Genomic DNA, 27,493 nt, shown 5'->3' with positions numbered 1-27,493 from the left:
TTTTCCCTACTGTTTTTCGTAGATAGGGTCTCCTGAAGGCACCGACCCTCTGGCTAGGAGTGTGAACGTCAAGAAATGTATTTGAATAATCTCTTTAAAATATTTCAAATTTTTATTAAATATTTTTATTCAGTTTTAAGATCACAGTTAAAGTACTTTAGCATGTTATACACATGACTTACATGTGCAATTTTTAGAGATATCAAATTAAGTATAAGATTTTGAAGAAAGAAATTATATAAATGTGTATATTGACTTTTACTACACATACATCTAAGAAAGCAATAATTCTGTTGTACCATTAAGTGGAAATCATTTATTACATGGCATGTTTACACCAACTCTAAAGAGAACCAAGCCAATTTCTGAAAGCAAAAAAATGAGCGATTCAGTCATGCTGAAACTGTCAACAGACTTCAGACCCGGTGGTCAAATGAAGCTATGGTTAATTTATGACATGTAAGTAAGCAATTCAAACCTATGAGAAAAGTTCATAATCTGGTACATGGAATCTCAGGTGATTTTTATTTTTTTCTTTTGGACAAATTCCTGAGAGCAAGAGACTTGTTTAGTGCGAAGGAAATGAGAAGAACGTTGCTGAGCACGTGCTGAGCTCCAGGTCACAAACCTGCCTCACCCCCAGGTTCTGCTGCTCTCACAGCAGAGGCACTAACGTGAGGCGTCAGGGGACACGAGCCAGCCCCTGGGGGCTGCAAAGGGACAGCGGTGTTAGTTCGCAAAACCCACGTGCCTCTGGGATTCAGGTTAGAGCCTGTGAGGTATGATTTGCGGTGCGGGTGGGAGGGTGCGGAGGCATCGAATTAGGTCCTTGTTACTCGCGGTAACCGGTTCTGGCCCAAGGTACGGGGCGATCTTTGGAAGGAGTAGTAATTCTCACGATAACTAGTTCTGCGCACAAAAATCGATTTGAGGGCAGGATCAATTCTGACCACGGACTGAAACAAGGAAACAGTGGCCATAGAACTTAGTACAAGGTTTCCTCCTTTCAATTTATTAGCATAAGTCCTACCACCACAAATAAGATTTGGCCAGGAGAGGACACTCTTTTTTGGGTGTGAGGAAAATGTATACTTCTATTTTTTTAAGGAAAGCATAGCACAAACAGATGGAGGTGTATCAGGGGAGTCAAACAGATTTGTCTTGTTATTCACTATTTTGTCACTTCTTTCATCTGAGATGTAAAGAAAATAGTGTCCCCAGTGAACAGGACAAGGTGTTTTAATATGGAGTATAATAAACTTAGCTATCATTTCCACACTAAAGCAAAGCAGTCCATCAAACCCTGAATACTTCACCAGACATACCTGGTAAGATAAATTGAACAACTGTTTCTTATTATAAGTACGATGTTAGTCAATCTAAATAAGATAATTTAAAAAAAAAAAATCCCAAAACTCAAATAAAAACAAAATCCAAATCTAGTTCTTTGGGAATGCTTGTATAAATAAAAGCAACAGCTAATTAACAATTAGTACACTCTGTGTAAGGTGCAAAACAAGGTTCTATGTGGGGAAAGCTAAAATTTAATTTCCACCTAGCAGTCACTCTGAATACTTTATAGGTCAGATGTAGTAACGACATTTGCTTCTACTGCCCATTTTCAGCAATACATTGTTCTCTCTGGAGAAGGCGGTCTGGGAAGTCACAACACTGCAGTGGGAAACAGTGGCACTGAAGGGAGGAGCAAGGAAGGACAAAGCTCGCCAACAGGACTTACTGAAAAGAACTTTTGAAGCCGAGGTCGCCCATTAGGATTGGCCTCACGTGAGGGCTCAAGGGAGCAGTGCAATCAAAGGCGAGTCTCCTCAACAGCATCACGGACACCTCGACTCCCCCTTTACAAAGGGGCGGTTCCAGGCCTTGCCGGACTTCCTTCCTTCTCCCCAGCGAGGCGGTGGCACTTCCCTCCTGTGTGGTCGCCGGCCGCCGGCCTCCAGAACGCTTGGAATTCCTACAGTAGTTCAGCAGGCAGCGCGGTCCCACTGCTTCACATTAACGCCAAACGCCAGACTTGGAACAGAGTTATTGGATACCCGCCTTCCCTCCCCCCATCCCCACCCCGAACAAACAAAACATGTCATTCAGTTTCCCGCTTACTCCTGGTTCACTGTATCAATTTATAATTTGCTTGAGATTTTACAGAGGTGCAAACTTTTCCACACGATGAGCCAAAGACTGCAGAGTGCAAACAAAATTTTCTAGGACTTAGGCAGAGTAGCATCTGACTGGGTAACAAAGTGACAGGGAATAAACCTGTTGGAATATAAATAACCAGACCAGTTCAGATGCTCCTTTTTGTTCAGAGTGTTCCACCATTTTTTTTTTTTTTCCTCCAGCAGTTTTAATGGCAGGAACTAGAATCAGTGATAATGTGGGAATGATTTCAGCATGGCTTTGAGCTGGCACTGGTAGAAAGCTCATCTGGCAGAACTCAATGAACACAGTTCTGGTATTTGTGGGGAAAAGACCGTCAGAATTACAACAGTATGACTTATCCTTATAAAAGGGCTTTGACGAATTACGTTTTGATCTAAAATCTGGGAACTAACCTAATTTGGGGATAAGAACCTGTATCATCAATGTGGCTGGGGGACATTTTTCCTTTTCCTGATCTCATTACAGTTACTCAAACGAATAAAAACTTAAGAAGGATGTCTTACAGTATTTTTCTTCTTTCACTCAGCTTTGTAGAGCTGCAGCTTCAGTTACTATAATATACTCTACACACTTCAAAATTACATAGGAAAATACCCAGAATAACTAAATAAATAAAAGGCTAAAGAAAACTGGAACAGTACTGCGTCTCCATCTGAGACGAAATCATCCATTTCGGCATCACAGAGAAGGGCTAGGACAATTTTTTTCAAAAGATTTATATACAGGTTTGAATCCAGAAATTAAGGTTAAAAGCATAAATATCGATAATTTCAACTAGATTCAGAATGGTTTTTCAGAAAGATATGATACAACAATTTAGAATAAAACAAAGCAGAAAAGCATCATATTTTGGTTTGCTTGAGATATACATAAGGTGCAACAACTTTTTCTCTTGAGGATGCTTGTGGGACAAATGTTAGTGTCGATGGTGTTTGCTGGCAGATTAAAGTACACACCATAGCAATATGATTTTCCAAAATACAAAAGAATGAGAGAAATGAAATGAAAATGATAGGTGGGGGAGCACTACAAGTTGGTCTGAAATATTTGTGCTAACAAATGTTGTTACCTGAAAATACCAACACCCCTCTCCAGCGGATTCAGGGCATGAGAAAAGCACTATTATTGAAATCAAGACTTCACTCAGAGAAACAAGGCGAGTGTCTAAAGGACTATAAAGCTTTGCAGGATTTCTGCTACTCTCAGTGCCTAACCGCTTAAAAATTAAGCATTTCTACAAAAAGGTTTTTTTTTTTTTTAAGTATCTGAAAACAGTCATATCCAGTAGATTGCCCTCCCACCCCACCCCTGCCTAAGGGAAAAGCCACTGAGGTTTAGGAAAAGCAGATCAAGTAAGATATTAATCACATAGAAAAAAGTAATCTTTTGTTTTGCTTCTTTTTAAAAAAGGTCCCATGAATATACAGCAATCTCTTAAGGAAATCTAGTGAAATGTAACTGGAGGACTGAAGGAGGGTGCTCTGGCAAAAATAGATCTATTCTAACGTGTTCCACAGAGTAACAAGGTAGTACCATTGTCAAGATGCATGTTCTGCACCAAACCATTTTTGTTGTTGGTTTCTCTTTCTTCTGGATTTTTAGCTAATTATAATTTCTAAATCACTGCTAGCAAGTGGTCCAAAAACTCCAACAGCCACCAACACCGGGACCCAGCAATTTTCAAACATTCACTTTGTGTTTTGAAGTTTAGAAAATCTTAATAAAACAGCATCATAGTAAAAATCTTACGCTAAAATCTGGGGCTGCTCACCGGATTTATTTCTATGTGAATAGGGTTAAGCTTTAACCTCTGACTAACCTAGCTTCCTATTTCCTTCTTCCTCCATGCCCACAATGATGATGCATTTTTGAGGACACCGTTCCAATGCTCTGCTGCCCTCTTTACCTGCTTTGAAAAAAACAACAACAACAAACAAACCAAATCCCTATATTCTTTTTCAATTCTGTTAGTATGTTGTACATATTTTCCAGCACCGAAACTGAAGTAATATCTACAACTATGAAAAGCTAAACCTAGTCAGTACTAATAGAGTCATTTTTTTTTTTTTGTATGGCTATTAGGTCAAATTACGATTAGAAAAAAAAAAATCATCATTACAATTGAGTCAAGTATAAATAAGAAAGCTAGATAAAACCTTGTAAACTGTTACCATGTAGAGATCTAATTCAAAAGCTTCGAACTCGAACTAACGCTATCAAAATTCTGCCAGTTTGAAAACCAATAAAAATTATTGCTGGAATCCAATAATTAAAATTTGGTAGTTTGTGCTGCGATGCGAGAGTGGGGACACACTCTGTGCTATGGACAAATACCCTGTAAAATCGGTAGCCTCCGACTAAGTCTATCACTCTGCATGTGTTGCTAGGAAACAAGACACTGTGAATGTCAGGTGCTTAAGTCAATATGTCGAATGTTCTAATAAGCCAGGTAATCCGCTTGGCACTGGCATGTGTACGGTTGGTTTAATGTCCAAAAGCAACAGAACACAGAAAGGAAACAAACTTGCAGGTGGCTCTATGACTAAGACTCCCACCCTGGTCAAGCATACCTCCCTCATCATTTATTCCATACCTCCTTCACAACACACAACTCGAAATGGCTCTAGAACCCTGCAGTGGCAATCAGGCTGTGCATAGCGGCTGCTACCCGTCCAGTCTGTTGGGGATGGATGGAAAAGGTCTGTAGCTCAAAGTCCACATGAAGTGAGTGTCTTCAATGTGTTCAGAATAGTGAAGTAATACTAAGGTCACTTCTGAATAATATTTTTCTTTTTTTTTTTTTTTGTTTGTATGAACGATCCATTGGTCACTTAGACCCCTGTGTAAAAAATAAAAGAATCCTCAAGGCATGAAAACATCAGTATTCTGTAATCTGTAGGACTCTTCCCCTGTCTGGGAAAATATTTGCCACAATGTGCCCCAAGCAAATTCTTCTTGGTCACTCAAGGCTAAGAAAAAAATTCAGCTTGTAAGAATTCTAATTTTTTCTCTTTCTCTCTCTCTTTTTTTGCCAGCAAACTACCACTCTGGTGGCAAATATATAAAAGTGCAGAATATATGGACCACGAGGCCGAGCATACACCGCTAACAATGGTACATCTGCCTGCCCGTGCTGCTTGGGAGTCTCTGGAACAGGCTTTTTAATATTATTCTACAATATAAATGTAGGTATAACCTATTATATAAACCATCTTAGAACTTAAATCTCCATGTACAAAAAAGACTAAGAATATCTAATAATAACTAGTGCAGTGCGTCAGTTTTTGTTTTTTTGTTTTGTTTTGTTTTTGTTTTGAAAGAATAACTAGGTAATATACGAAACTAGTTTCACACTCTCTGGTTGGTAAAAGAGATGCTGGATGAGCTACAGTAAAGGCAGCCTCTTACCAAGTTACCACCTATTACCGTCAAAAGCCTTCAATAGAAAGCAAAGCTCCAGGATCATGCCGTTTCTGCTCATTACCAGACAGATAACATCACCCTCAGAGGCTCTGGGTTCCAAGAGAACACACCGGCCCAGGATGCTAACTTCCGCTTCAAGTGAATCTGGGCCACGCAGGGCAACGAGCACTTGTTCGCAGTCTGTCTTTCCCACCACACGGACTCGCTAGCATCCCTCGGTAAAGACAAGGCTAGGGTAGTAGGTAAAGCACAATGTTTTACAACTAAAGGGCGCTTCACTGGTCAGCGCAGGAAATAAGTACAGGAGCCTGGGGCATTTCTTTTGGCTGTCCGTCGTGCGTGAGCGGAGTTGACCTCTGACCTCTGCAAAACAAGGAGAAGGACAAAAGAAGTCACCCACTGAGAATATGTTATCAGGAGGAGGAGAGGATGATGAGTACCCGGTTAAGAGTTTTCCGGTATCATAATCCCTAAGGCTGACTTGTTACTTAACGCTCTTTCTCATCTCGGTTCCCCTCACATGACTTAACAACATACTCTGCCCCAAATAACCACCTCCATTTCACAGAGGTGGAACCTGAGGTGCCACCAGGTTTGGGGCGACTCCCTGAGAAGTGGGGAACTTTCAGTCAAGGGCCGCGGTTCTAAGACAACATTCTTCCTCTTGATCCACTGATACTAAAATAGGAACCATGCCTTTCCTCGAGCTGCCCAAGGGGAAAACTCTCCGGTACTAACTGATCACCTCCAGGCTCATTTCCTAAGTTATATAATAATCAACCCAATTTAAAACCTAAGGCCAATTAAAACAACGGTCCCTGAGACCAGAGGGCCTGTGACTCCAACACAGATGAAGGAAAAGACAAAAGTCTCACAGGCACATAGCGAGCATGTGCTCAGCGGAAGGCGGCAAGGAGACACTGGCTTTGGAGTGTGCGTAAATCGGGGCGGCGTGGGCCAAATCAACACATGCGGGAGAGGGGACTCCAGACGCGACCAGCAAGTTCACAGAAATACCCATCATTTGGATTGGAACTACACCAGACTGAGCTGATTTCTCATTTGGCTTTTGGTAAGTGAGTAGGAAAAAATTTACTTCACCGTTATAATAAGGGAACCCTTCACACTCTTGGTAATTTCTATAGAGCTTCTCATTCTAAAAAGACAGGCTGGGGCGCCTCCCTGACATTTCCCGGCAGGCCCCCCGAAGACCAGATGCCATCCACTCGCGGCTCTGGCCTACCGTGGTCTGCACAGCAGAAATCGTTGGCTTCTGGTGGCTTGACCTTTTCAACACCGTATCTTCTTCAGAGTACGTAGAACAAAAGGAGCTACTTAAAAATTCAAATTGTATCTTTTTCATCGCTACACCCAAGTTTCTTTCTCTTGATGCACACACACACAAATAGTGTTGATAAATTACAACATTTGGGCACTTGAGAATTCAATAATCACTTAGCCTAAGATATTAGGATTTTAGAAAAACAAAACATGTGTTATAATCAAACCTCTGGATTAATCTGTTCATTCATGTGGGGATGCTGTAAGCACCAACTGTTCAATATGTTCAACTCTTTGTTCAAGAAAGATGAAATTAAAAGGCTGTTTTTTTTTTACCTTTAAGATTGAATCTGTAACAATATTACAACAGCTGAAAAGAATTTTAATAAGTAGTGAAAAAGGAAACATTAAGAAGAAAAAAGAAAAGTGAAAGCTGGGAAAGTACAGTATACAAAAAAAGAGCAACAGGGACAGAGAGAAATTGGGGTGGAAGCCAGCTGAGTCAAAGGAAAGAGCGAAGGAGGCGGGAACCTGACGTGGCTCAAGCTGACTGATGGCACAGGCCCCGGTTGGTGGAAGCGGCAGCGAGATGTGTCATGACGTCCCCGGACATGACAGATGCTTGCTCAAGCATCAAGCTCGCGGGAGCAAAGGAAAAGACCCTGGAGTTCAAAGATCTTAGTGCAAAGCTGAACTCAGTTTGGCTGTGCATTCTTGGCAAGTTAATCGTCTGCAACATCGTTAAAAAGATATCAAAAAGACCCCCCCGGTGGGGCTGATTTTAGGACTAAATTTAATGAGCTTTCCCTCATGAAACCCCTAGTAAATAAACAGGCTCTCCACAAAGGTTTATTCCAACTTCGTATTTCCTGCATCTTGCAAAACTGCCTAGGTTGGGTTTCTGAACTTAATGTTAAGATTTCTCATGGCAAGAATGCAGTATATTTCGGGGCGCCTGGGTGGCTCAGTCGTTAAGCGTCTGCCTTCAGCTCAGGTCATGATCCCAGGATCCCGGGATCGAGCCCCACATCGGGCACCCTGCTCCGCGGGAGGCCTGCTTCTCCCTCTCCACTCCCCCTGCTGTGTTCCCTCTCTAGCTGTCTCTCTCTGTGTCAAATAAATAAATAAAATCTTTAATAAAAAAAAGAATGCAGTATATTTCTACCCCTAACTCTGTTGATCACCCTCTAAATTATGAACTTGGGTCGTGCCTAAGCAGTCATTAATTGCTGTGCAACCCAGGTAAAATTACATGAGGCCTATAGCTAGAGGGCAGTCTAGTAGCTCTAACAGGTAAGGGCTAAAATTACAACTAAGATGCTTCAGGGGGATCTGTTTTTCGAGAAATTAAGAACACTAACCATCTGTGTAACTGATAGTAAGATTCTAGTATGCAATCCTGTTCTTTCTAATGGGAGGTTTTAAAGACAAGAACCTTTGCCCATACCATTTTCTCTGTGCCTGCTGGTGAACTTAGGTGGGCATGCTTCAAGAACACATCATTTACTCATCTACCCATTCATTTGTTCATTCATCCACTGGTGTACCAAGAGCTAGGGAAGCTGGGGACAGGAGGATTAAAACCAGTGCCCTGCTTTCAAAATATACTGGGAAGAGACAGATATATCAATGAATAATTACAACCCAGTGTGGCAGCTGGTCTGGGAGCGTACGCACAGGGACTTCAGGAGGAAGACCGAAACTAGAGACGGAAGGAGGGGCAGCAGTTTGCCCGAGAGGGGGGTGTACAAAGCCAAGAGCCTGGCTTAGCTAGGTGGCAGCAGCTGATGCCATGGGGTGGTGGAGAGGAGAATGGCAAGCTTTGCTGCTGTTGCAAGCCGGCAGTCCCGGGAGGTTGCTTAGCAGAGCCAGGGTGTGACCACAGTCATGTTCAGAGGGGAATGCTGGCAGCAGCAAGGGGGCTGTGTGATAGACTTTTCTGAGCCCTGAATTATGATCCCCTCTGACTTCTTACATTGCCTCTTATTTCCAAAATTTATGGGGCACTTAGGAAGATGCAGGCATATAGTTCGTCTTCTTGCATGCGTAGAAGTCTGTCCTCTGTATTCGACTGTAAAACCCCACGAGTGGAGAACTGTCTGTGTGTTCTCTCCTTCAGAGACGTGAACAGGTTTTAACGATGTCTGTGAGCATTCACTTGGTATTAGGCACTTGCAGTATACGCAAGAAAAGGAATTTGACTTCTTGGAACTATCTAGAGGCGATCTGTGACGAAGCTCTAGAACTGTGATATGACAGGTGAAGAGCAAGAAGCAGACAAAGCTTATGTCAGGGCCTCCGAAACATGGGTGTGGAAAAGGGGAGTGAAGCCCAACGGGTGGGTATGGAAGTTGTGCTAGATCTAAAACTCCCGTACTGAAGACTGAGAGTCTGGCAAAGTAGCTCATCTGTGTGTAAGCCACCTTGAATAAAAGTATGAAATACCCGAATTTACAAATGGCTTTTCTGCCTTCCCAAAGGGTCCATTAAATAGCAGAATACCCAGTTATACACTTAGAACTTAATATACTTTCTGTGAGGCTTTCCTGAGTTCAAAAGGCCTTCAGACTTTTCTGAAGAATCACAACTTTGTGATTCTTTGGGTATATCCTTATGCTCACTGGAAGAGGAGAAAACCAAGGCCGGGAGAAATATATGACTTTTTAGCAAACAGACAAAGACAAATCCAGGCCTCCTGCCCTCCAGGACTCCGGCGGCAAAAGGCTTCTTCCTGACCACCTTCCAGGAGCATCGCCACCAGCACCACCCTCAAGGGGCGTTTCCTGTGTGCCAGCGCTGGGGCGTTAGCTCATTCCACGGAACACCTCTATGAAATGAGTGCCACCTACACCCACTTCACAGAAGAAGAACTGAAGGGTAGAGAGGTCAGTGATCCGTCTTGCTCAAGAACTTGCAGTCTGCAGATGATGGATGCAGGACTCAAACCGAGGACTGAGGCCTGACCTCGAAGCACACACTTAATGATTAGATAATACTGCTTCTCTGCTCTCCCAGGCTTTTTATGGAAATGAAGCTTAGCCACAGAATAACAGATTCAAAATGCGGTACTTGGCTGAGTCTATTTTCCTATATTAACCCACACTGCTAATTACGACATGACTTGCTCTCGAACCAAGTCTTGTGAACCGCCACTCATCGAGTCAGAAAGTAGGACTCGGCTTCCATGTGGCTCTATCCCTGTTCCACACAGGGGGGTTAGGCTGACTGGGAGCCCCGACATCCTGGCAGAGCACACCGCTCACCTGTGCACATTTTCCATGGCGGCCACTTCCGCCAGCGCGGCGAGACTGAAGAACGCAGACACTGCGGGCATCTCCGGGGTGCTGCTCCGCGTCTCCGCGGCCTCGGGGTTGTGGCAGCCCTCGTCATGGCAGCCTGTCTCGGTCACTTTTGGGAGACTCCTCTGCAGCTGCTCCTTTGGTTTGTCATCTGTGGCGAAAGGGAAATTCATCACGAGAGGATCACTGTGTTCTCTCCAGAGAAGGGACACCGAGGAAACTCGGTGCCAGACCACGTGAAATGAGCTACTATTCTTTGTTCACTTGTCATCCACCGAATACGAAGGCTTTTACGGATTCTCTTCTCCCATGGTAATAACACTCTTTTATCAAGCTCAATTGCAACTACGGACAGTGTTATTTATGCCCTGAAACTAAGTGGAAGAGAAGCTGTGTTTTATCCAAGGTCAAAGAATAGGTTAGTCTCAGAGTTAAGAGGGAGAAATGGGCTTTGACCAAAATAAAACTGATGGGACTTTTGCAAGGGGGCCTGTGGATGCTCTAAAAGGCCCCTAAAAGCCCAACTGAGCAAACATTTCTGATGAAGCTGTAGGATGCCCTGCTATGGCAACTTGAACATTTGGTTTGCTGTGACACCAACATTTAGGATGGCCTAAACTAATCCCAAAGAGATCAGTCAATCCCAGTGAGATCCCAAGTTGTTATTCCTGTTCTGAAGACCTACTGGAAGGAAGACAAAGGGCCCTCTGCTATTTACGAAGAGGTGCTAAAATGCTATGAAAATATTGTGTTGGAAATGAGTATACTTTCCTTATTACGTAGCCATTATAGAGGAGGAGGAATCTTTATCATGGCTTTTAAAACATTTTGAATATAGAAAGCAATTGATAAAGGCTGTAAATGTCATATATTAGAACATGAGAGCGCTATGTGCTTTTCTAGATGAAGGTAATATTTCTAAGATCTTTCACTCTTTCTATAAGTGAAAATGAGGCTATAACAATTTATGAAATCAAAATCACAGAACAGAACTCAGAGTGAAAAGGGAAGGAGCAGAGGGGCCTGCTGGACTACATATCAGGAAAACTAGATTCTAGTCCTCATCCTACTTCTACCTAGTAGGTCAATGTATTAAAAATGAAACCCTACCTCTTTGAGCTTTCTCTCTCATGTAACAGGGTAAAATGGGGGTATTTAATATGCTTTATTGTTCTAACAATGTACACATGCTACACACAAAATGTGTACAAAATTCACTAATTGTCTTCCTATTCTATCTCAGCAATGAATCTTTATTTGCAATTAAATTAACCTAAATCAGGTATTTATAAATACTACACTCAAAATACACTCATTTAAATATTGTTTTTGTTTTATTAATTTATTTTTTCATTATGATAAGTGTACTCTTTTATACGCATCACCTATGTAACTCGTCCCCCCACCCACCTCCCCTCTGGGAACCATCAGTTCATTCTCTATAGTTAAGATTCTGTTTCTTGTTTTTTTTTGTCTTTCACTCTTTTTTTCCCCTTTGCTCTGAACACTTTTTTCTATTTATATAGATCATTATGGACCTGTGACCTTTTTATAGAAACTGGATTAGGGTAGGGGGAGGGACACTTCAAAGCTGAGGGACTCAGATGCTGGGGGTGCTGGAAGGTAGAAAGGCAACAATAGCTAAAACCACTAGTGCTTAGTTGGTGTAGCACCCCAAGATCTGAGGAGGATACTCAGTGGCACTCTCTGACCCCACTCCTTAACTTGGGCCCCTCGGACAATTCTACTGCTATGAAAGCCACCAGGAATAGCAAACAGACCACAGGCCATGACTGAAAATGGAGAAATTCACTGTAAGTTAAGATTTGGTTAAAGATCAGCTCAGAGAACTCAATAAATCCAAAAGCCTTCTCAGGCTCCCTCAGTGGAGAGAATCAACTTATTAGAAAGTGCTGGATGCTTTCTAAGGTTCCTTAATCCACTGGTTTTAAATACTTGATAATATGGTTTGTAGTGACTTGAACAGTGAACCATGAAGAAACACTGATTCATCTAGTATTTTTAAAAGTCTAGGATCTCCGGGAATTTACTTAATGAAGACTGCTTTTGTGCATGCTGAGAAAGAGATGGAGAAACACACAGTCCTAAAAATTACCTTTCCTTTCTAAGAATGCTCTTGGAAAAAGAGCTATGATTTTAACACGTATACATTTGGTACATTTGGGAGCCTGTGGAAAACTAGTTCTCAAGGAGATCCAGAGAAGAAAATGTTCCTTGGCCAAACCCACAGAGCAGACCCATTTTTCAATGAGGACCCAAAGCTGGCTTATAGTCATTTGCTGTCCAATGTGGCCATGACAGTCACCACCTTGCTCTGGTTCTCTCTCATCTAAAGCTTCCTCTTCTTACCCAAAGTACCTCCTGCTGGTGATACCCGGCCATCTGCTGTTCTGACAAGGTGGGTGATCTTGGTTTTTCTTGCTTTTCTCTTTTGGCTGCCCACCAAGGGTTCTTGTGTTGTTGTTGGCTCTGGAGTGTTGGGAATGGATAGGGCATTTTTAACCTTATGAGCAGGCTCTGTGGTGTTCTTGTCTTCTGAAAATATGGCTGAAATAGGACAGATCATATATAGTTACACACAAAAGCATAAGACATCACATTGGTCTTAGAAAGAATTTCTCAATGCCTGACCCATCTGAATGGAGAACGGAGATTTAGAGTTTTCAAAGCACTGATGGGAAAAAGAAATAAAATGCTGCCCATAATTTTAAACAAATATATTTATTTTAATCTGTTTTGATAAATTAGGTACAGAGAATTCAGATGCCCTCTCTCTCTTTTAAACAGAACACTGAACCAAAAGGCCATCAGAGTAACATTTTCTAAGTGTTTGGATCTTGCAGGTTTGGTGGGGAAGACAGTGTATGCAAATCTGAGTGAATTGTGCTCCAACAGACCATAATTTCTACATGTGGCCAGGGTCCCTATCTGAGATCCTCTTGGCCACCTGTCCTGGGAAGATGATTAAAGAAGTTTCTCTTCTTCTGAGGACACTGACATTAAATATGTGCTTCTAAATTTATAGTTATCATTGGGACACTTGCTTTCAATCACCAGGTTGGACCGATCAGAAAAGAAATTGTGAGGCCTGACCTTTTACACATACTGACTGCTCAGCAAAGACCTGGCCCACACTGGGGATGCCTGCACATAAGGAAACACTCTCCCATTCGCGGAATTCTAGGACCAGGTGAATGTGCTTAGTGAGATAATTTAATGAAGTGCCACAGGCCAGCAAGGCTCCAAGAAAGGTATCAGGCACCCTCATTCTAACTGAATACCAGTGAATTATTTAGCAGCACACACTTCTATCTGAGGAGTCACCGTGTCGAGAGTGAGGAGCACGCTTGCCATGCAAGACCTTGCTCCCAGTTCAAACAGGCTGGGGATGCTTGCATCTTTTCTTATACACTTATTTCCTTAGGAGTTCATTCTCCCACCCCCAATTTAAAACTAAGACGAGTATATGTAGATATGAGTGCAGTAAGCATTTAAGAATATATACATGCAGTCAAGTTTAGTAATTGGGACTTTTTTTTTTTTACTTTTTAAATTCCAGTGGCCTAAGGGCTTTTAAGCAGGGAAAAGAGGTATCTTTCCATTTTTAAACCATCCAATCTCTTAAGACCGGTGCAGAAATAGTTTCTGACAAAGAGGGGAGTGTGGCTCGGGAAATCAAGGTCTGACGTGGCTCACTCCCGTGCACAGAGCCGGGAGAAAACTGAAGGTGCTGATCGGAAGGCAAAGCTGAAGGGAGACACTGGAAATACAACAATGCATATCGCACGGGAGGAAAAGAAAGCTAAAATAAGAGGAAGAGAACAGAGCGAGAATAACTCAGGGTGTGAAAAAATGCATATGCTGGTATAAATCTGAGTTTTTAATGAGGTTAGGTACATCCTTGGGAAAGCAGGGCTATGAATTCGTTAAGATCTTTGCCCTCAAGAGACTGATTCCAGGCTTCCCATTCCAAAACAAGCAGGAAATCATTTCAATTACATCAAAAAAAGGATGTAAAGCAGAAATCATACTGTGATTTGTGGCTTGACCTTACTCAATCTAGCATTATAGAGGGCTATGTGGGACAGGCTTAAGATAATAGTTATTCAAAAGAAACTACTTGGCAACACTCCCAAGTATCTTTTCAAACAAGTAATCAAAAATTAGGAAAAAGGCTCCTTTTAAATTGTAGATCTGTACCCAGGAAACAGTCTTGGTGTATTTATACTTTGATATTTAGCTTAACATAGAGCAGTGCTGGTATGTATTTTAAGATTTTTTTTTTTAGTTTAAACTTCAATAAAAGCTGCCAGTAAAATAAAAGATAATTTGGTTAAGAAACACTCCAAAGAAGTTTCATGACTCTGCATTAGCCTTGAAATTCAAAGCCTCCAATAGGTATAAAGAAGCCAGAATATGAGTTTACAATGAGCATAAATAACTTCTATTAGATATTCACAAGCTTCGAAATTTCTAGTTTCTTATCCAGATCCTTCAGTTGTCCCTTCTGATTATAGGCGGTGAATCTTAATCACTTCTCCAGTATGAACACAACATTATAGATGGCTCTTCCAGAAAAAGCACTAACCTATTCCCTCTTCTCCTTCCACTTCCTAGAAAAATCTAGAACTTATGGAAATAAGGGTACAGCAGGGTTCCAAAGATGAAGGGTGAATTCCATCAGAAGAACTGCTTACAGAAAGAATGAACCCAGGAGGTCAAAGAAAAGGCCATGTGGGTTAGGAAAAGACCTGATTTCTACACAAAGACCATGGGGTAACAGAAATGACAGTCACAGAGAGACTGGATTCTGCCCTTGACTTTTTAATTTACTAATGGAAGGACCAAGGGTCTCTAGTTTCTTCATGTAATAAAGGTGGAGGCTGGACTAGATTGGCTCTAAAGGAGCCATGAGCCCCCACCCAACATAGCCCAAAATCAGGGTCCTAGCCAGCCTCCAGACAGTTCCAGAGTCTCAAGGCGAGGTAAGAGTACTTCCTTGACAAGGACTGTTAGTTCTTTTGCCTTTGGGAAGCCTTTGAATGGTTTCATTTCCTTTCAGTGGTTGCTGTTTCCTGTGTGTTCCAGATGAATTAGTAAAAACACAGTGAGAAGCCAAGGGGATGGCTGCAAAAGGAAGGTAGAGTTAAGGCCTAAAAGCAGACTGGGACTAGGGAAAGCTCAGAAACCAGCAGACAAGGCAGGCAGGCTGGCCGACAGACACCAGCAATCAAGTCCCAGAGGCTGGTGTACTGGGGGACAGAAAAGGAACGAATCAGGTTAGAGACCAAGTGGAAGAGGCAAAATGTGAGAATACATCGAAGATTCTCACAAATCACTGAAAAGGAGCTCATGCCACCTCTCTAGATGTCATCTCCTCTAAACTTACTGCCAGATCAAGAAGGAATCATGGGGCCTACAGATTGTCCACATTTCAAAGAGGGATATAATGAGACCTTGCCAGAATTTGGAAGAGGAGGTAAGCGTGAGTCTGCCCCATGCTTTGACCCAGGAGCTATCCCCAGAACATCCTGTGCTGTCTGGAGGCCAAGACCAACGACAGCCTTCAGGGGCAGCACTCAGAGAGAACGCTATCCTAAGACAGAAGACCCGGGGAAGGCAGGGAAGGCTAAGGCAAAGAAGTGGCCGTCTGGGACGCAACAGCACATCTGAGTCCAGCAACGTTAGCAAAGCCAAGGAAGGCCTGCTGGTGAGAGACAGGAAATGGAAAATGCTCAGAGAGAAAAACAGTCTGAAGCTGAGCATCCACACAGCAAGCCAGTTCCTTTTATTCCCCTCCCTGCCAAACTAATGGAAATGTGAGAAAAGAAAGGCTTTTGTCCTCTAAAAACAAATTAGTCATTTCTCTTTCGGCTTGTAACTGAACACACAAACCTACCCAAGCACTGCGAAACAAGTCCACAGGGTTAGTTTTTATACTCCACGATAATCATAACACACTTGGAGCGTATCATCAGAGAGAGATAATGTGAGCTCACTCCTGGAGCAACGTTAGGAATGTGGTAATAAGAGACTGTCTTGTTTTCCAAACCCTGCTCCCAAAATGTGGGGTGAATTTTTTGAGATAGCAGCACTGTGGTTGTACCAAACCCCGGGAGGCCACTAGAGTGCTCCAGAGTCACGAATTCACATTCTGACTAGGGGAATCAAACCTGCACTGAAATTATTATAGCCAAATCTGGAATCTCACGGCCTTTGGTTGGTCTCTCTTGAGCTGAAAATGCAGTCAGATGCTGAATGGAACACAGGAAACAGAATCAAATGAATGAGCCTTATCTAAGACCCCAGGAGACCCTGTTGAAGTTACATAGCAGCTATTTTGAACTCGAGAAAAGAGATCAAGGTTAGTCTGAGTGTTGTGGATCACGTTAACTATAAACCAGATTTTTCTCCCCCATAATTAGATTTATATACTGCAAAGGAACTAATCTTCTGGAGATTCTCAGTCTCAGGTTTGGGTTGTTTTAGTTTTTTTCTCTTAAGATACCGTTTATAATTGCAACATCTGAGCCAAATAAGGGCTCAGATACGCCTGAAAAATCGAAATTGTTAGCAGCCAATGTGTTTTAGTGGAAAGACTGCTGGTTTCTTCTCTTCCTACTTATGTTGGCCAGGCTTCACTCCTTATCATGTATTTATTTGGGGGCTAATAAGCCCTCCTGAATTCCCTGGGGCTCCTGCCAAGATTAGTTTTACATAAAATATTGTGAAAACCCTCTGGAAACCATAAAGCAATATTAAGTATGTAATAATAACGATGATGATAATTAAATTAGAAACCTCCAACTTAAGCATGAGCATAGGACACCATAACCTGGTAGAAAGATAAATACAGTGGCAGATACAAGTCATCTTGGTTTATCTGAAAATTTAATCTTTAATTCCAGGCTTATTGATAAGCAATCTTCTTTTATGATCTGCAGAAGTTTCAAGAAATGGTTTAGTGATTTTGAATTTTAAAAGCATGGGGGAAAAGGCTTAAAACAGATTATAAGCTTAGCATTTAAACTGCAGATGTGATTACTAAGCACCTAAAGATTTCTGATATTTTGGGGGAAAAAAAAATGAATTGCAAGCCAATTATACTCAGGATGGTGTAAAAAAAAGCAGAGTGAACTTGAAGTTATCTCCTTTAACCGAAGTCAGGAATAGCAAACTGAGTTGAACACCTCAGTGGAACCACTGTTTCTAGTATAGACCTCAGCTACAAACAACTCCTGTCTAACCTTTGCCCAGGATGGCTAAAACATGTTAACACTATCCTGATTACGGTTTCATCTTCTGTCCTTATGTATGTATACTCTCCAAGGTAAAGTTTAAACAAGCCATAGGTGAGAGAGGATGAAATAAAGCGTCTAGATAATTCACCCAGTGCACAGTCACCACCTGAATGAGGAAATATAGGGGATGGTATGAAAATCAGTAGCCAAAAAGGTCACTTTAAATTACTGGTAATTTCCGATGCGCAAACGGATTCCTTTTTTCCTGGCCACATAAAGTGAATATGCACTCTGTACCAAAAGACATGCAGTTTTCAGTGCATATTCTTCAAAGTTTGTAACGTATTCATATACATTAATAATAAATATAATTAATATCACCAATAATAACTCTATTCCCACTAAACCCTTGGGACTGCCTAGAAGACTTGAAATTGATTTACTTTTCTGCCCCCTAAAGGGCAGAATTAGGGCTGCAGAGTAAGGTTGCCTCCAGCACCACACCACCCACTCAGCAAATCATGGTAATAACAGCAAGTATGAGAGGGGAAATGACATTTGAGGTTGATATATTACCCCCCCATCACTCACCCCACCCCCAAACACATACCACACACACACTTAGTACACACATGGAGAGCGAACCTGGAGAGATTAAACACAATTTGTCCCACTGAAAACTGCTCCTTATTGGCAGATCAGAGCCTGACACCCACGTCTCCTAATTCCAACCTTATTCATTCTTTCTACCTCACTGCACACACTGATACCATGTTCTACATGACACAGAGTTTCTGTTTAAAAAACAAAACATTTAGAACAGTATCATTTTAAGTAAAGAGTAAGATGGTCTTAAGAGCCTCTTCGATTCCTCTGATTGTTCATCACTGCCTTGCATTTATCAAGTCTGTGCAGAATATATCTTTAAAATTCACAAGAGCTAATATATTGCATTTTGGATGTTAGCATTTAATGCTGAGAGCAGCACAGCAATTCATATTTGGCTTTGCCAGCTAAGGGCAGAAACAGTCCTCTGGACAGGTTCTGCATGTGAAGTAACAGGCCAGAAAACAGATACACTGCTGGGATTTTTTATAAGAGTGCAATGACATAAAAGCAGATATCTGGCTCGTGTGAACTGTGCCTACTGAATAAAAACAATGTCATGTTTGCTATAAACTCTAGTTGGAATATTTTTTGAGAAATATCTTTAACACATGAGGATTTCTGATACATTACTTGGGCCAAATGTGCATTTTAAATTTTTTCTCCCTTTCAGGAAAGAAACTAGAGTGTATTTGGGAGTCAAAAGACAAGGTCTGCTTCATGAGTCCCCCTTTCTGGTTGTAAGTAAATCAAAGGGACTGGACTCAATGATCTTTAAGACTGCTTCTAGTTTTCAAATGAAGCGACTCCTAATGAAGGACTATAAAAATGTTGAGCTTGGGGCGCCTGGGTGGCTCAGTCGGTTAAGCGTCTGACTCTTGGTTTCGGCTCTGGTCATGATTTCCCAGTTGTGGGATCAAGCCCTGCGTGGGGCTCCAAGCTCAGTGCAAAGTCTGCTTCAGATTCTCTCTCCCTCTCCCTCTGCCCCTCCCAGCTCACACGCGCAGGCGCATGCTCTCTCTCTAAAATAAATACATAAAATCTTAAAAAAAAAAAAAAGTTGAGCTCCTTAAAAATAGCGACAATGAAAAAAAGGAACAATGGTAAGAAAAGGACAGCCCCTTCACAGTCACAGAAATGAGTACTCACTGGAGGGTTCAGTATTTAACAGAAATTAGGTAGACATCACAGCTAAAGAGGGCTGCGGGAAATTTTGAAGTAAAATCTGCACCTAGGACCTGTAACATTATGCTAGTCAACATGGAACTTTTCCTCGGTTATCCGTAAGCCTCTGGAGCATTCCATCTGAACATATTTAGAGGTACTGGGAGCTGTGCTGGGGCGAAGTTCAGGACAGGAACACTGCTGACATGCCCAAGCCCAGCCAACCAGAAAAGCCCCACGCTGGCTCTACTCTGGCTCCCATAAGCATCTGCCTGCAACATGAATGCAACACTGAATATTTTTAGTTACGGAAAACTTTAATTTCTGGTTAATGTGGTTCAAAGGCTGTAAGTGCCCCTTTGACAAATTAAGCTTGTACGACACACTGCCTGACCCTCAGCAGGGTCAAAAAATCTGTCAGTTTTGATTTGAAAATTAAAAACAACCAAATTACAAGCCCTCAGGTATAGTGCTCTTGGCTGAGCCTATATAAATTATGCCTTTTTAAACCTTTCCAACACAGACTACCTGAAATGATACAGAGAATACTGTTGCGTTTACCTTCTGTAGGGTGAATGGCATCCAAGAAGAGTTGCTTGTTTGACCATTTATCCCCACTTCCTAAAAACAATGACAGAGAAAGAAAGTGAAACTCTACTCCTAGGACAGACACATAACAGTATAAAAAGAAGGTAATACACAAAACAGCGTATATATGAAACTTTATCACACAAATGAAGCAGAGTTTTATTTTAACTATTTAATTCTCAAAACAGCATTTGCCAACTAAAATAATCAGATGATACAGGAAATGGATTGAAAATAAACAAATCTGCCTTCTGTGAAATACACTGTTGGATAATTTCTATGACTTTCATCAAGACAACTGACCATCAGTTAAAAAGGAATGATAAAAGCTGACATTTTACCTAAAGAGTGAGGTTTCTCTACTGGAAGCAGAGAAAAAAATATTAACATACAAAGCAAAACCAAGGGGCTGGAGCGGAGGTGAAAAATAAAACCCAAATGAAGTAAAAGGTCACATACAGGAATGCGTAGGCACATATGTCTACACTTGGAAGACAGGTGCATTTAAAGGCTCATTCCAGAAACATGAAAGGCTTCACATCTGGCCATGCAAGTGGGATGCGAATGGGCATCGGATGAGTAGGCTCACAGTGGTCACGACAGGAACATGCAGGGCGATGCTAAAGAAAGCCTAACTTCTGGGACACATGGCTGGACTGAACCAGACAGGGAGATTTATCTTTTATGTGGAATAAGAATAGGAGTCCTGAACTACGAGAAGAAGGAAATCTTCAGATGAGTCCTGAAGAGGTTCAAGGGCCCATCAAAATCATAACAATAAGACAGATGCTCAGAGTGAAGAGACGGTGGAGGGCAATGCACGTCTAGTGCCCTCTGGAAATAAGTTACGTGACTGAAGGGGGTGGGAAGAGCCTGGCAAACAAAGTAACATAGACTGGAAAAAAAGAGACAGGTTACGGCTTCGGAGTGGAATCCTCCCAGACAAGAATCCTCAAAGGTCAGAGAAAGTACAGAAATGGGGGCACTTTCATATGAATAGGAAACTCCTGAGGTTTCAGGAGGTAGGAAAACGTGGTCCTGGTTTGAAGGCTGCCCCACATGAGAGAAACAAGAATAGTCAAAGGAAATAAGTGGATAAGAGCTCAAGAAGACTAAGTTACAAAATGCACCAAATATGGATGAAAACAGCAATTTTAGGATTCATATGGAACTCTGAAAATAGAGACATTATGGGATTTGAGTAGGAATCCAAGTGAAGAAGATCTCTCTTTGCAATTAGCGGCGGAGTCTAGAGATAATGAATACGCCTGCATTAGGAGCCGATGACACTGAAGCAAGCCGAGGGGAGGAAAAGGCAAAGGCGGTGCACAGAAGCGTTACTCAAAGATGAATTCACAATGGAGGTGGCCAAGAAACCTTGATGGAGGATGGAAGGCACCAATACCTTTTTCCGGAACATTAGGCTTCTCCTTTTTGTGCTTATATTTGCTGACAATTTTGTGGAATAAGTTCTTTTTCTGAGACTGGAAAGGACCTACAGACAATATTAATATAAATATATTTTAAATTGACAATGTTTCATAAAACAATACCGTGTGTTCCTAAACAATTACACCCTCCTCCCCCTTGTGGTACAAGCAAACAGAGTCACAAGAAATGTCATCTTGCATATCTTCACTCCTCTAAATATACTCAGCACCCTTCCTTAGGCTTACTTAAAACCCACTGAAAAATTTTCCTTAGGAATGTATTGGGCAGGAGCCCCCATTAGGGCTGGGACTCCCTAAGCAGAAACTGCAGATTTAGTGACTAGAGACAGACCACAACCCGTAACTGAAGAGTAGCTGTAGGCTTTAACAAAGAAGCGATTTTACTTTTAGATTCCTCAGTATGGTGAAGGAAAAGATGGCAGGGGCATTTCTTCTAAGAAACTGGTTTTCGTAGTAAGAACAGCACTTTCAGGACAATAATTGGCCTGAGAGCACTGGATAGCTTTCTAGCCTTTTCTGAGGTTATTCTGGGAAGAAAACGTGCTTTAAAAATACAAAAACATTTGCCCGAAAAAATTGGGGTGGGAGGGGAGAGAAGTCTCAGATTGTATCTTTGGTTCCTCAGATAAAGAAAACAGAACTACGATTTGTCAATCACCTAATCGGGAATGCCGACAGCAGCACTGACCTCCCCAAAGCAGGTTTCTTTCTATATATACTTTGCTGATATATTCCTATGTGAAACAGACTCAAATCACTTTATGTAACTTCTGTTTGCTCATCTGTAAATGGGGATAAAGACAGTGCCTAACTTAGAGCTGACGTGAGGATTTAAAGAGTCAGAGACTCTGTAAACTGCCCCTGCTCCCACTACCCACCTGCCAGCGTCGGTACCCACATGTACTGCTCCCCCTCCTGCCAAAGGCAAACTATTCCCACTCCTGCCTCCAGCAGAGACTCACTGGCTTTTACGTTCACAGTATCTGCAACTGTCACCAATTTTAGAACATTTTCATCACCTCAAAAGTAAATCCCATACCCTTTAGCTATCACCCTTCCCTATTTCTGTATTCCCTCTATCCCTCAGCCATCACTCATCTCCTTTCTGCCTCTATAGATCTGCCTATTCTGGAAATCTCACACAAATGAATCATGTAATACAGTCTTTTGTATCTGGATTCTCTGACTTGCTATAATGTTTGCAAGGCTCATCCATGTTGTAGTGTGTATCAGCAGTTCACTCCTTTTTAAAGGCTGAATAGTATTCCACTGTATGGATGTACCACATTGTGTTTATTCACTCATCGGCTGATAGATATCTGGGTTGCTTCCACCTTTGGGCTATTATGAATAATCCTGTTAGAATTACTCATATATTAAGCTTTTTGTGTGGATATGCATGCTCATTTTTTTGGGACATATACCTAGCGGTGCAAGTTGCTAGGTCGTATGGTAACTCTATGTTTATAAACCTTTGGAGGAACTGCCAGATTATTTAACATCCTTGTCAACACTTAACTATTATCTGTCTTTGACTATGATCATCATAAGGATGTATTTCTCTCATTGTAGTTTTGATTTGCATTTTCCTGGTGACTAATGATGTCAAGCATCTTTTCATGGGTCCACTGGCCATTTGTATATCTTCTTTAGAGAAAGAGTTCTGATAATTTGTCCATTTTTATTTTTTTATTATTTTTTTTACATGGATGTCTGTAGCAACTTTATCCTTTTTTTAAATTATGTTAATCACCATATACTACATCATTAGTTTTTGATGTAGTGTTCCACGATTCATTGTTTGCGTATAACACCCAGTGCTCCATGCAGTACGTGCCCTCTTTAATACCCATCACCAGGCTAACCCATCCTCCCACCCTCCTCCCCTCTAGAACCCTCCGTTTGTTTCTCAGAGTCCATAGTCTCTCATGGTTCGTCTAATTTGTCCATTTTTAAACTGAGTTGTCTTTCTTTTTATTGAGCTGTAAAAGTTCTTTATATATTCTACACAAAAGTCCTTTATCAGATAGGTAGTTTGCAAATATTTTCTCCCGTTCTGTGGATTGTCTTTTCACTTTATCAGTGTCCTATGAAGCACAAAAGTTTTAAATTTTTAACAGTCCAATTTATTTACTTTGTATTTTGGTGTCACAAAGGATCCATTGCCAAATCTGAGGTCACTTAGATTTGACCCCTATGTTTTCTTTGAAAAGTTTTATAGCTTTAGCTTTCACACTGAGGTCTTTGATTCATTTCAAGTTAATTTTTGTATATTGTGTGAGGTAAGTAAGAGTCCAAATTCATTCTTTGTATGTGGTTATCCGGTTGTCCCAGCACCATTTTGAAAAGACTAATCTTTTTCCCATTGAATAGTCTTACCTTCTTCATTGAAAAACCACTGGCCAATGATGTATAGGTCTATTTTCTGGGCCTTCAATTCTATTCCATTAACCTATATAACTATGTCAGTACCACGCTGTCTTGCCTACCAGTTTTTGTAGCTAGTTTTAAAACTGAAAAATTATTTTGGCTATTCTGAATCTCTCGCAATTCCACATTAATTTTAGAATCTCTTAGTATCTATAAAAGAAGCTAGAATTCTAATAGCGATTGGGCTGAATCTGTAGATCAATTTGAAGGACTGTTTCCATCTTAACAATATTAAGTCTTCCAATCCATGAATATAGGATGTTTTTCCATTTATTTTGATTGTTTTTCTTTCAACAATACTTTGTAGCTTTCGATGTGTTGCACATCTTTTGTTAAATTTATTCCTATGTACTTTATTCTTTTTGATGTTACTATGAATGGAATTGTTTTCCTAACTTCATTTTCAGATTGTTCATTGAAACTGTACAAAATACAACTGATTTTTTTTTTTTTAATTTAAATTCTAGTTAGTCGACATACTGTTCAATATTGGTTTCAGGAGTAGAGTTCAGTGGTTCATCATTTACATATAACCCAGTGCTAATCATAACAAGTGCCCTCCTTAATACCCATCATTCATCTATCTCATCCGCCCATCCCTCCAACCACCCTGTTTGTTCTCTATAGTTAAGAGCCTCTCATGATTTGTTTCCATCTTTTTTCCCCCCAGTCCTGAATGTTCATTCATTTAGTTTCTTAAATTCCACATGAGTGGAATCATATGGTATTTGTCTTTCTCTGACTGACTTATTTCACATAGCATAATACACTCTAGCTCCATCCACGTCATTGCAAATAGCAAGATTTCATTCTTTCTCATGGTTGAGTAGCATTCCAGTACACACACACACACCCCGTATCTTCTTTATCCATTAATCAGTTGATGGGCATCTGGGCTCTTTCCATAGTTTGGCTATTGTTGATAATGCTGCTATTAACATTGGGGTGCATGTATTCCTTTGAATGTGCAATTTTTTTTTAATCCTTTGGGTAAATAGCTAGTAGTGCAATTGCTGGATCATAGGGTAGTTCTGTTTTTAGCTTTTTGAGGAACCACCATACTGTTCTTCAGATTGGCTGCACCAGTTTGCACTCCCACCAACAGTGCAAGAGGGTTCCCCTTTCTCTGCATTACAACTGATTTTTGTATCCTTCAAACCTGTTGAACTCATTAATTTATTAGCTATAGTAGTTTTCTGGGGACACCTTAGGTTTTCTATATAAAATATCACGTCATCTATGAATAGGAATAGTTTTACTTCTTCCTTTCCACAATATACATGTCTTTTGTTTCTTTTTCTTGCCTAATTGCCCTGGCTAGAACCTCAAGTACAATGCTGAACAGAAGTGCTCAGAGTGGACATCCTTATCTTGTTCCCTACCTTAGGGGGAAACATTGTCACTATTAAATAGGAATGTTCTGGGATTTTTGTAGATTCTCTTTATCAGGTTGAGGAAGTTTCCTTCCACTCTGAGTTTGTTAACTATTCTCATAAAATATGTTGGATTTTGTCAAATGTTTTTTTTCTACATCTATTAAGATGATCACACGGGTTTTCTGTTGTTTTATTGATATAGTATACTACATTGATCTTTGGATGTTAAACCAACCTTGCATTCTGGGAATAAAATCCCACTTGGTATATAATTGGTAATGGTATATAATTCTTATTATATGTTGCTGGATTTGGTTTGCTACTATTTTGTTAAGGAATTTTATGTCCCTGTTTGTAAGAGCTATGATCTGTAGTTTTTCTTTTTTTTTTTCTTTTTTCAAAGATTTTATTTATTTATTTGACCGAGAGAGACACAGCGAGAGAGGAAACACAAGCAGAGGGAGTGGGAGAGGCAGGCTTCCCGCTGAGCAGGGAGCCCGATGCGGGGCTCGATCCCAGGACCCTAGGATCATGACCTGAGCCGAAGGCAGACGCTTAACGACTGAGCCACCCAGGCACCCCTGTAGTTTTTCTTGTGATACCTTTGTCTAGTTTTGACATTCGGGTCATAATTGGCCTCACAGAATGAATTAGGAAATATTCCCTCTTCTAATTTTTGAATGAGTTTGTGAAAAACTGATATTAATTCTTCTTTAAATGTTTGGTAGAATTTAGCAGTGAAGCCTGGGCCTGGGTTTTTTTTTTTTTTTTTCCTTTGGTACTTTTGTGATTACTAAATTCAATCTCTTTAGTAGTTATTGTTCTATTCAGACTATTTCTTATTATCAGTTTTGATAGTTTGTGCTTTCAAGGAATTGTCCATTTCACACAGGTTATCTAATTTATTGATATATAACTGTTCATAGTATTCCTATCTAATCTGTTCCATTTCTGTAAGGTCAGCAGTAATGTCCCCTATTAGATTTTTTATTATAATAACTTTAGTCTTCTCCTTCTTAACTGATCAGTCTAGCTAAACATTTTTCTAATTTGTTGCTCTTTTCAAAGAACCAGCTTTTGGTTTCATTGACTCTTTAATGATTTTCTATTCTTTATTTAATTTTATTAATTTCTTCTTTAATCTTTATCATTTCCTTTCTTCTACTTCCTTTAGGTTTCATTTGCTCTTTTTCTTACAGTGTTTCAAGATAGGTCAGATTATTGATTTGAGATCTTTTTTCTTTCTTGACATAAACATTTATAGCTATAAACTGTGCTCTAAGCACTGTCTTAGTTGTATCCCATAAATTTTGGCATGTTGTATTTTCATTTTTATTCATCTCAAAGTATTTTCTGATTTCCTTATTAATTTCTTCTTTCTTTTTATTTTTCTTCTTTGATTTATTGGTTATTGAGTATATGTGCTGCCAAAGTGACTTATTGGCTATTTAGAGTGTATTGCCTAATCTCCACATATTTGTGAGTTTCCCAAACATTTTCGTGTTGTTGATTTTTAATTTCATTCCACTGTAATCAGACAACATAATTGGAATTACTTCAATCCTTTTAAATATATTGGTTTGTTTCATGGCCTAGTGTATAGTGCATTCTAGAGACTGTTCCAATGTGCACTTGAGAAGAATGTATAGTCTACTACTGATGGGTGGAGTATTCTATATATAGGCAAAGCTTCGAGATACTGCAGGTTTGGTTCCAGACCGTCGCAATAAAGCAAACATTGCAATAAAGTGAATCAAATGAATGTTCTGGTTTCCTAGTGCATATAAAAATTATGGTTACACTATACTATAGTCTATTAACTGTTCAATAGCATTAGGTCTACAAAAAATGTATATACTTTAATGAAAAGAGACTTTATTGCTAAAAAGGCTAACCATGGGACACCCGGGTGGCTCAGTTGGTTAAGCATCCAACTCTTAATTTTGGCTCAGGCCATGATCTCAGGATCGAGCCCTGAATCGGGTTCCACACTCAGCACGGAAATCTGCTTAAGATTCTCACTCTCCCTCTGCCCCTCCCCTGCTCTCTCTCTCTCTAAATAATAAAAATAAAATCTTTAAAAAATGCTAACCATTAACTGAGCTGTAATCATTGTTCACAGATCACCAAAGTATGACACAGAGACACCAAGTGAGTAAATGTTGGGATGCCGATAGACTTGCTTGACACAGTATTGGGACAGACCTTCAATGGGTAAACAACACTGTATCTGTTAAGGGCAATAAGATGAAGTATACATGTATGTCTCTTAGGTCTAGTTAATGCAGAGTGTTCAAGTCTTCTCTTTCCTTGTTGATCTTTTGCCTAGTTGTTCTATCACACCTATTCTTTCTTCCATAGCACTTCTCACCTTCTAACACATTATATGCTTTGCTTACTGTTTAGGCTGGTACCCCTGCCATAATGTAACCACC

The 27,493-nt window shown here is 40.6% G+C and overlaps 1 protein-coding gene across 12 annotated transcripts in view; it reads right to left on the bottom strand.

Moving 5' to 3' along the window:
• Positions 1 to 985: 985 nt before the first annotated feature.
• The window catches only part of BBX (BBX high mobility group box domain containing), a 272,393-nt gene continuing 245,885 nt past the window's right edge, over positions 986 to 27,493 (bottom strand). For 9 of the 12 annotated variants that reach the window (XM_078065702.1, XM_078065708.1, XM_078065696.1 and 6 more), the window contains 5 exons: positions 21,207 to 21,296; positions 19,775 to 19,834; positions 12,552 to 12,749; positions 10,146 to 10,332; positions 986 to 5,964 (listed from right to left, as the gene is read on the bottom strand). In XM_078065702.1, the coding sequence (XP_077921828.1) occupies positions 5,877 to 5,964; positions 10,146 to 10,332; positions 12,552 to 12,749; positions 19,775 to 19,834; positions 21,207 to 21,296 (623 nt within the window). In that variant the 3' untranslated portion in view covers positions 986 to 5,876. The remainder of the gene's footprint in view (positions 5,965 to 10,145; positions 10,333 to 12,551; positions 12,750 to 19,774; positions 19,835 to 21,206; positions 21,297 to 27,493) is intronic. The other 3 variants (XM_078065688.1, XM_078065691.1, XM_078065718.1) reach the window with 3 other exon arrangements.

The sequence above is a fragment of the Halichoerus grypus genome, chromosome 1 (genome assembly GCF_964656455.1).
Source record: "Halichoerus grypus chromosome 1, mHalGry1.hap1.1, whole genome shotgun sequence".
Lineage (NCBI taxonomy): Eukaryota > Metazoa > Chordata > Mammalia > Carnivora > Phocidae > Halichoerus > Halichoerus grypus.
The sequence above is the reverse complement of the archived record's forward strand: the minus strand, read 5'-3'. Positions and strand labels throughout refer to the sequence as shown.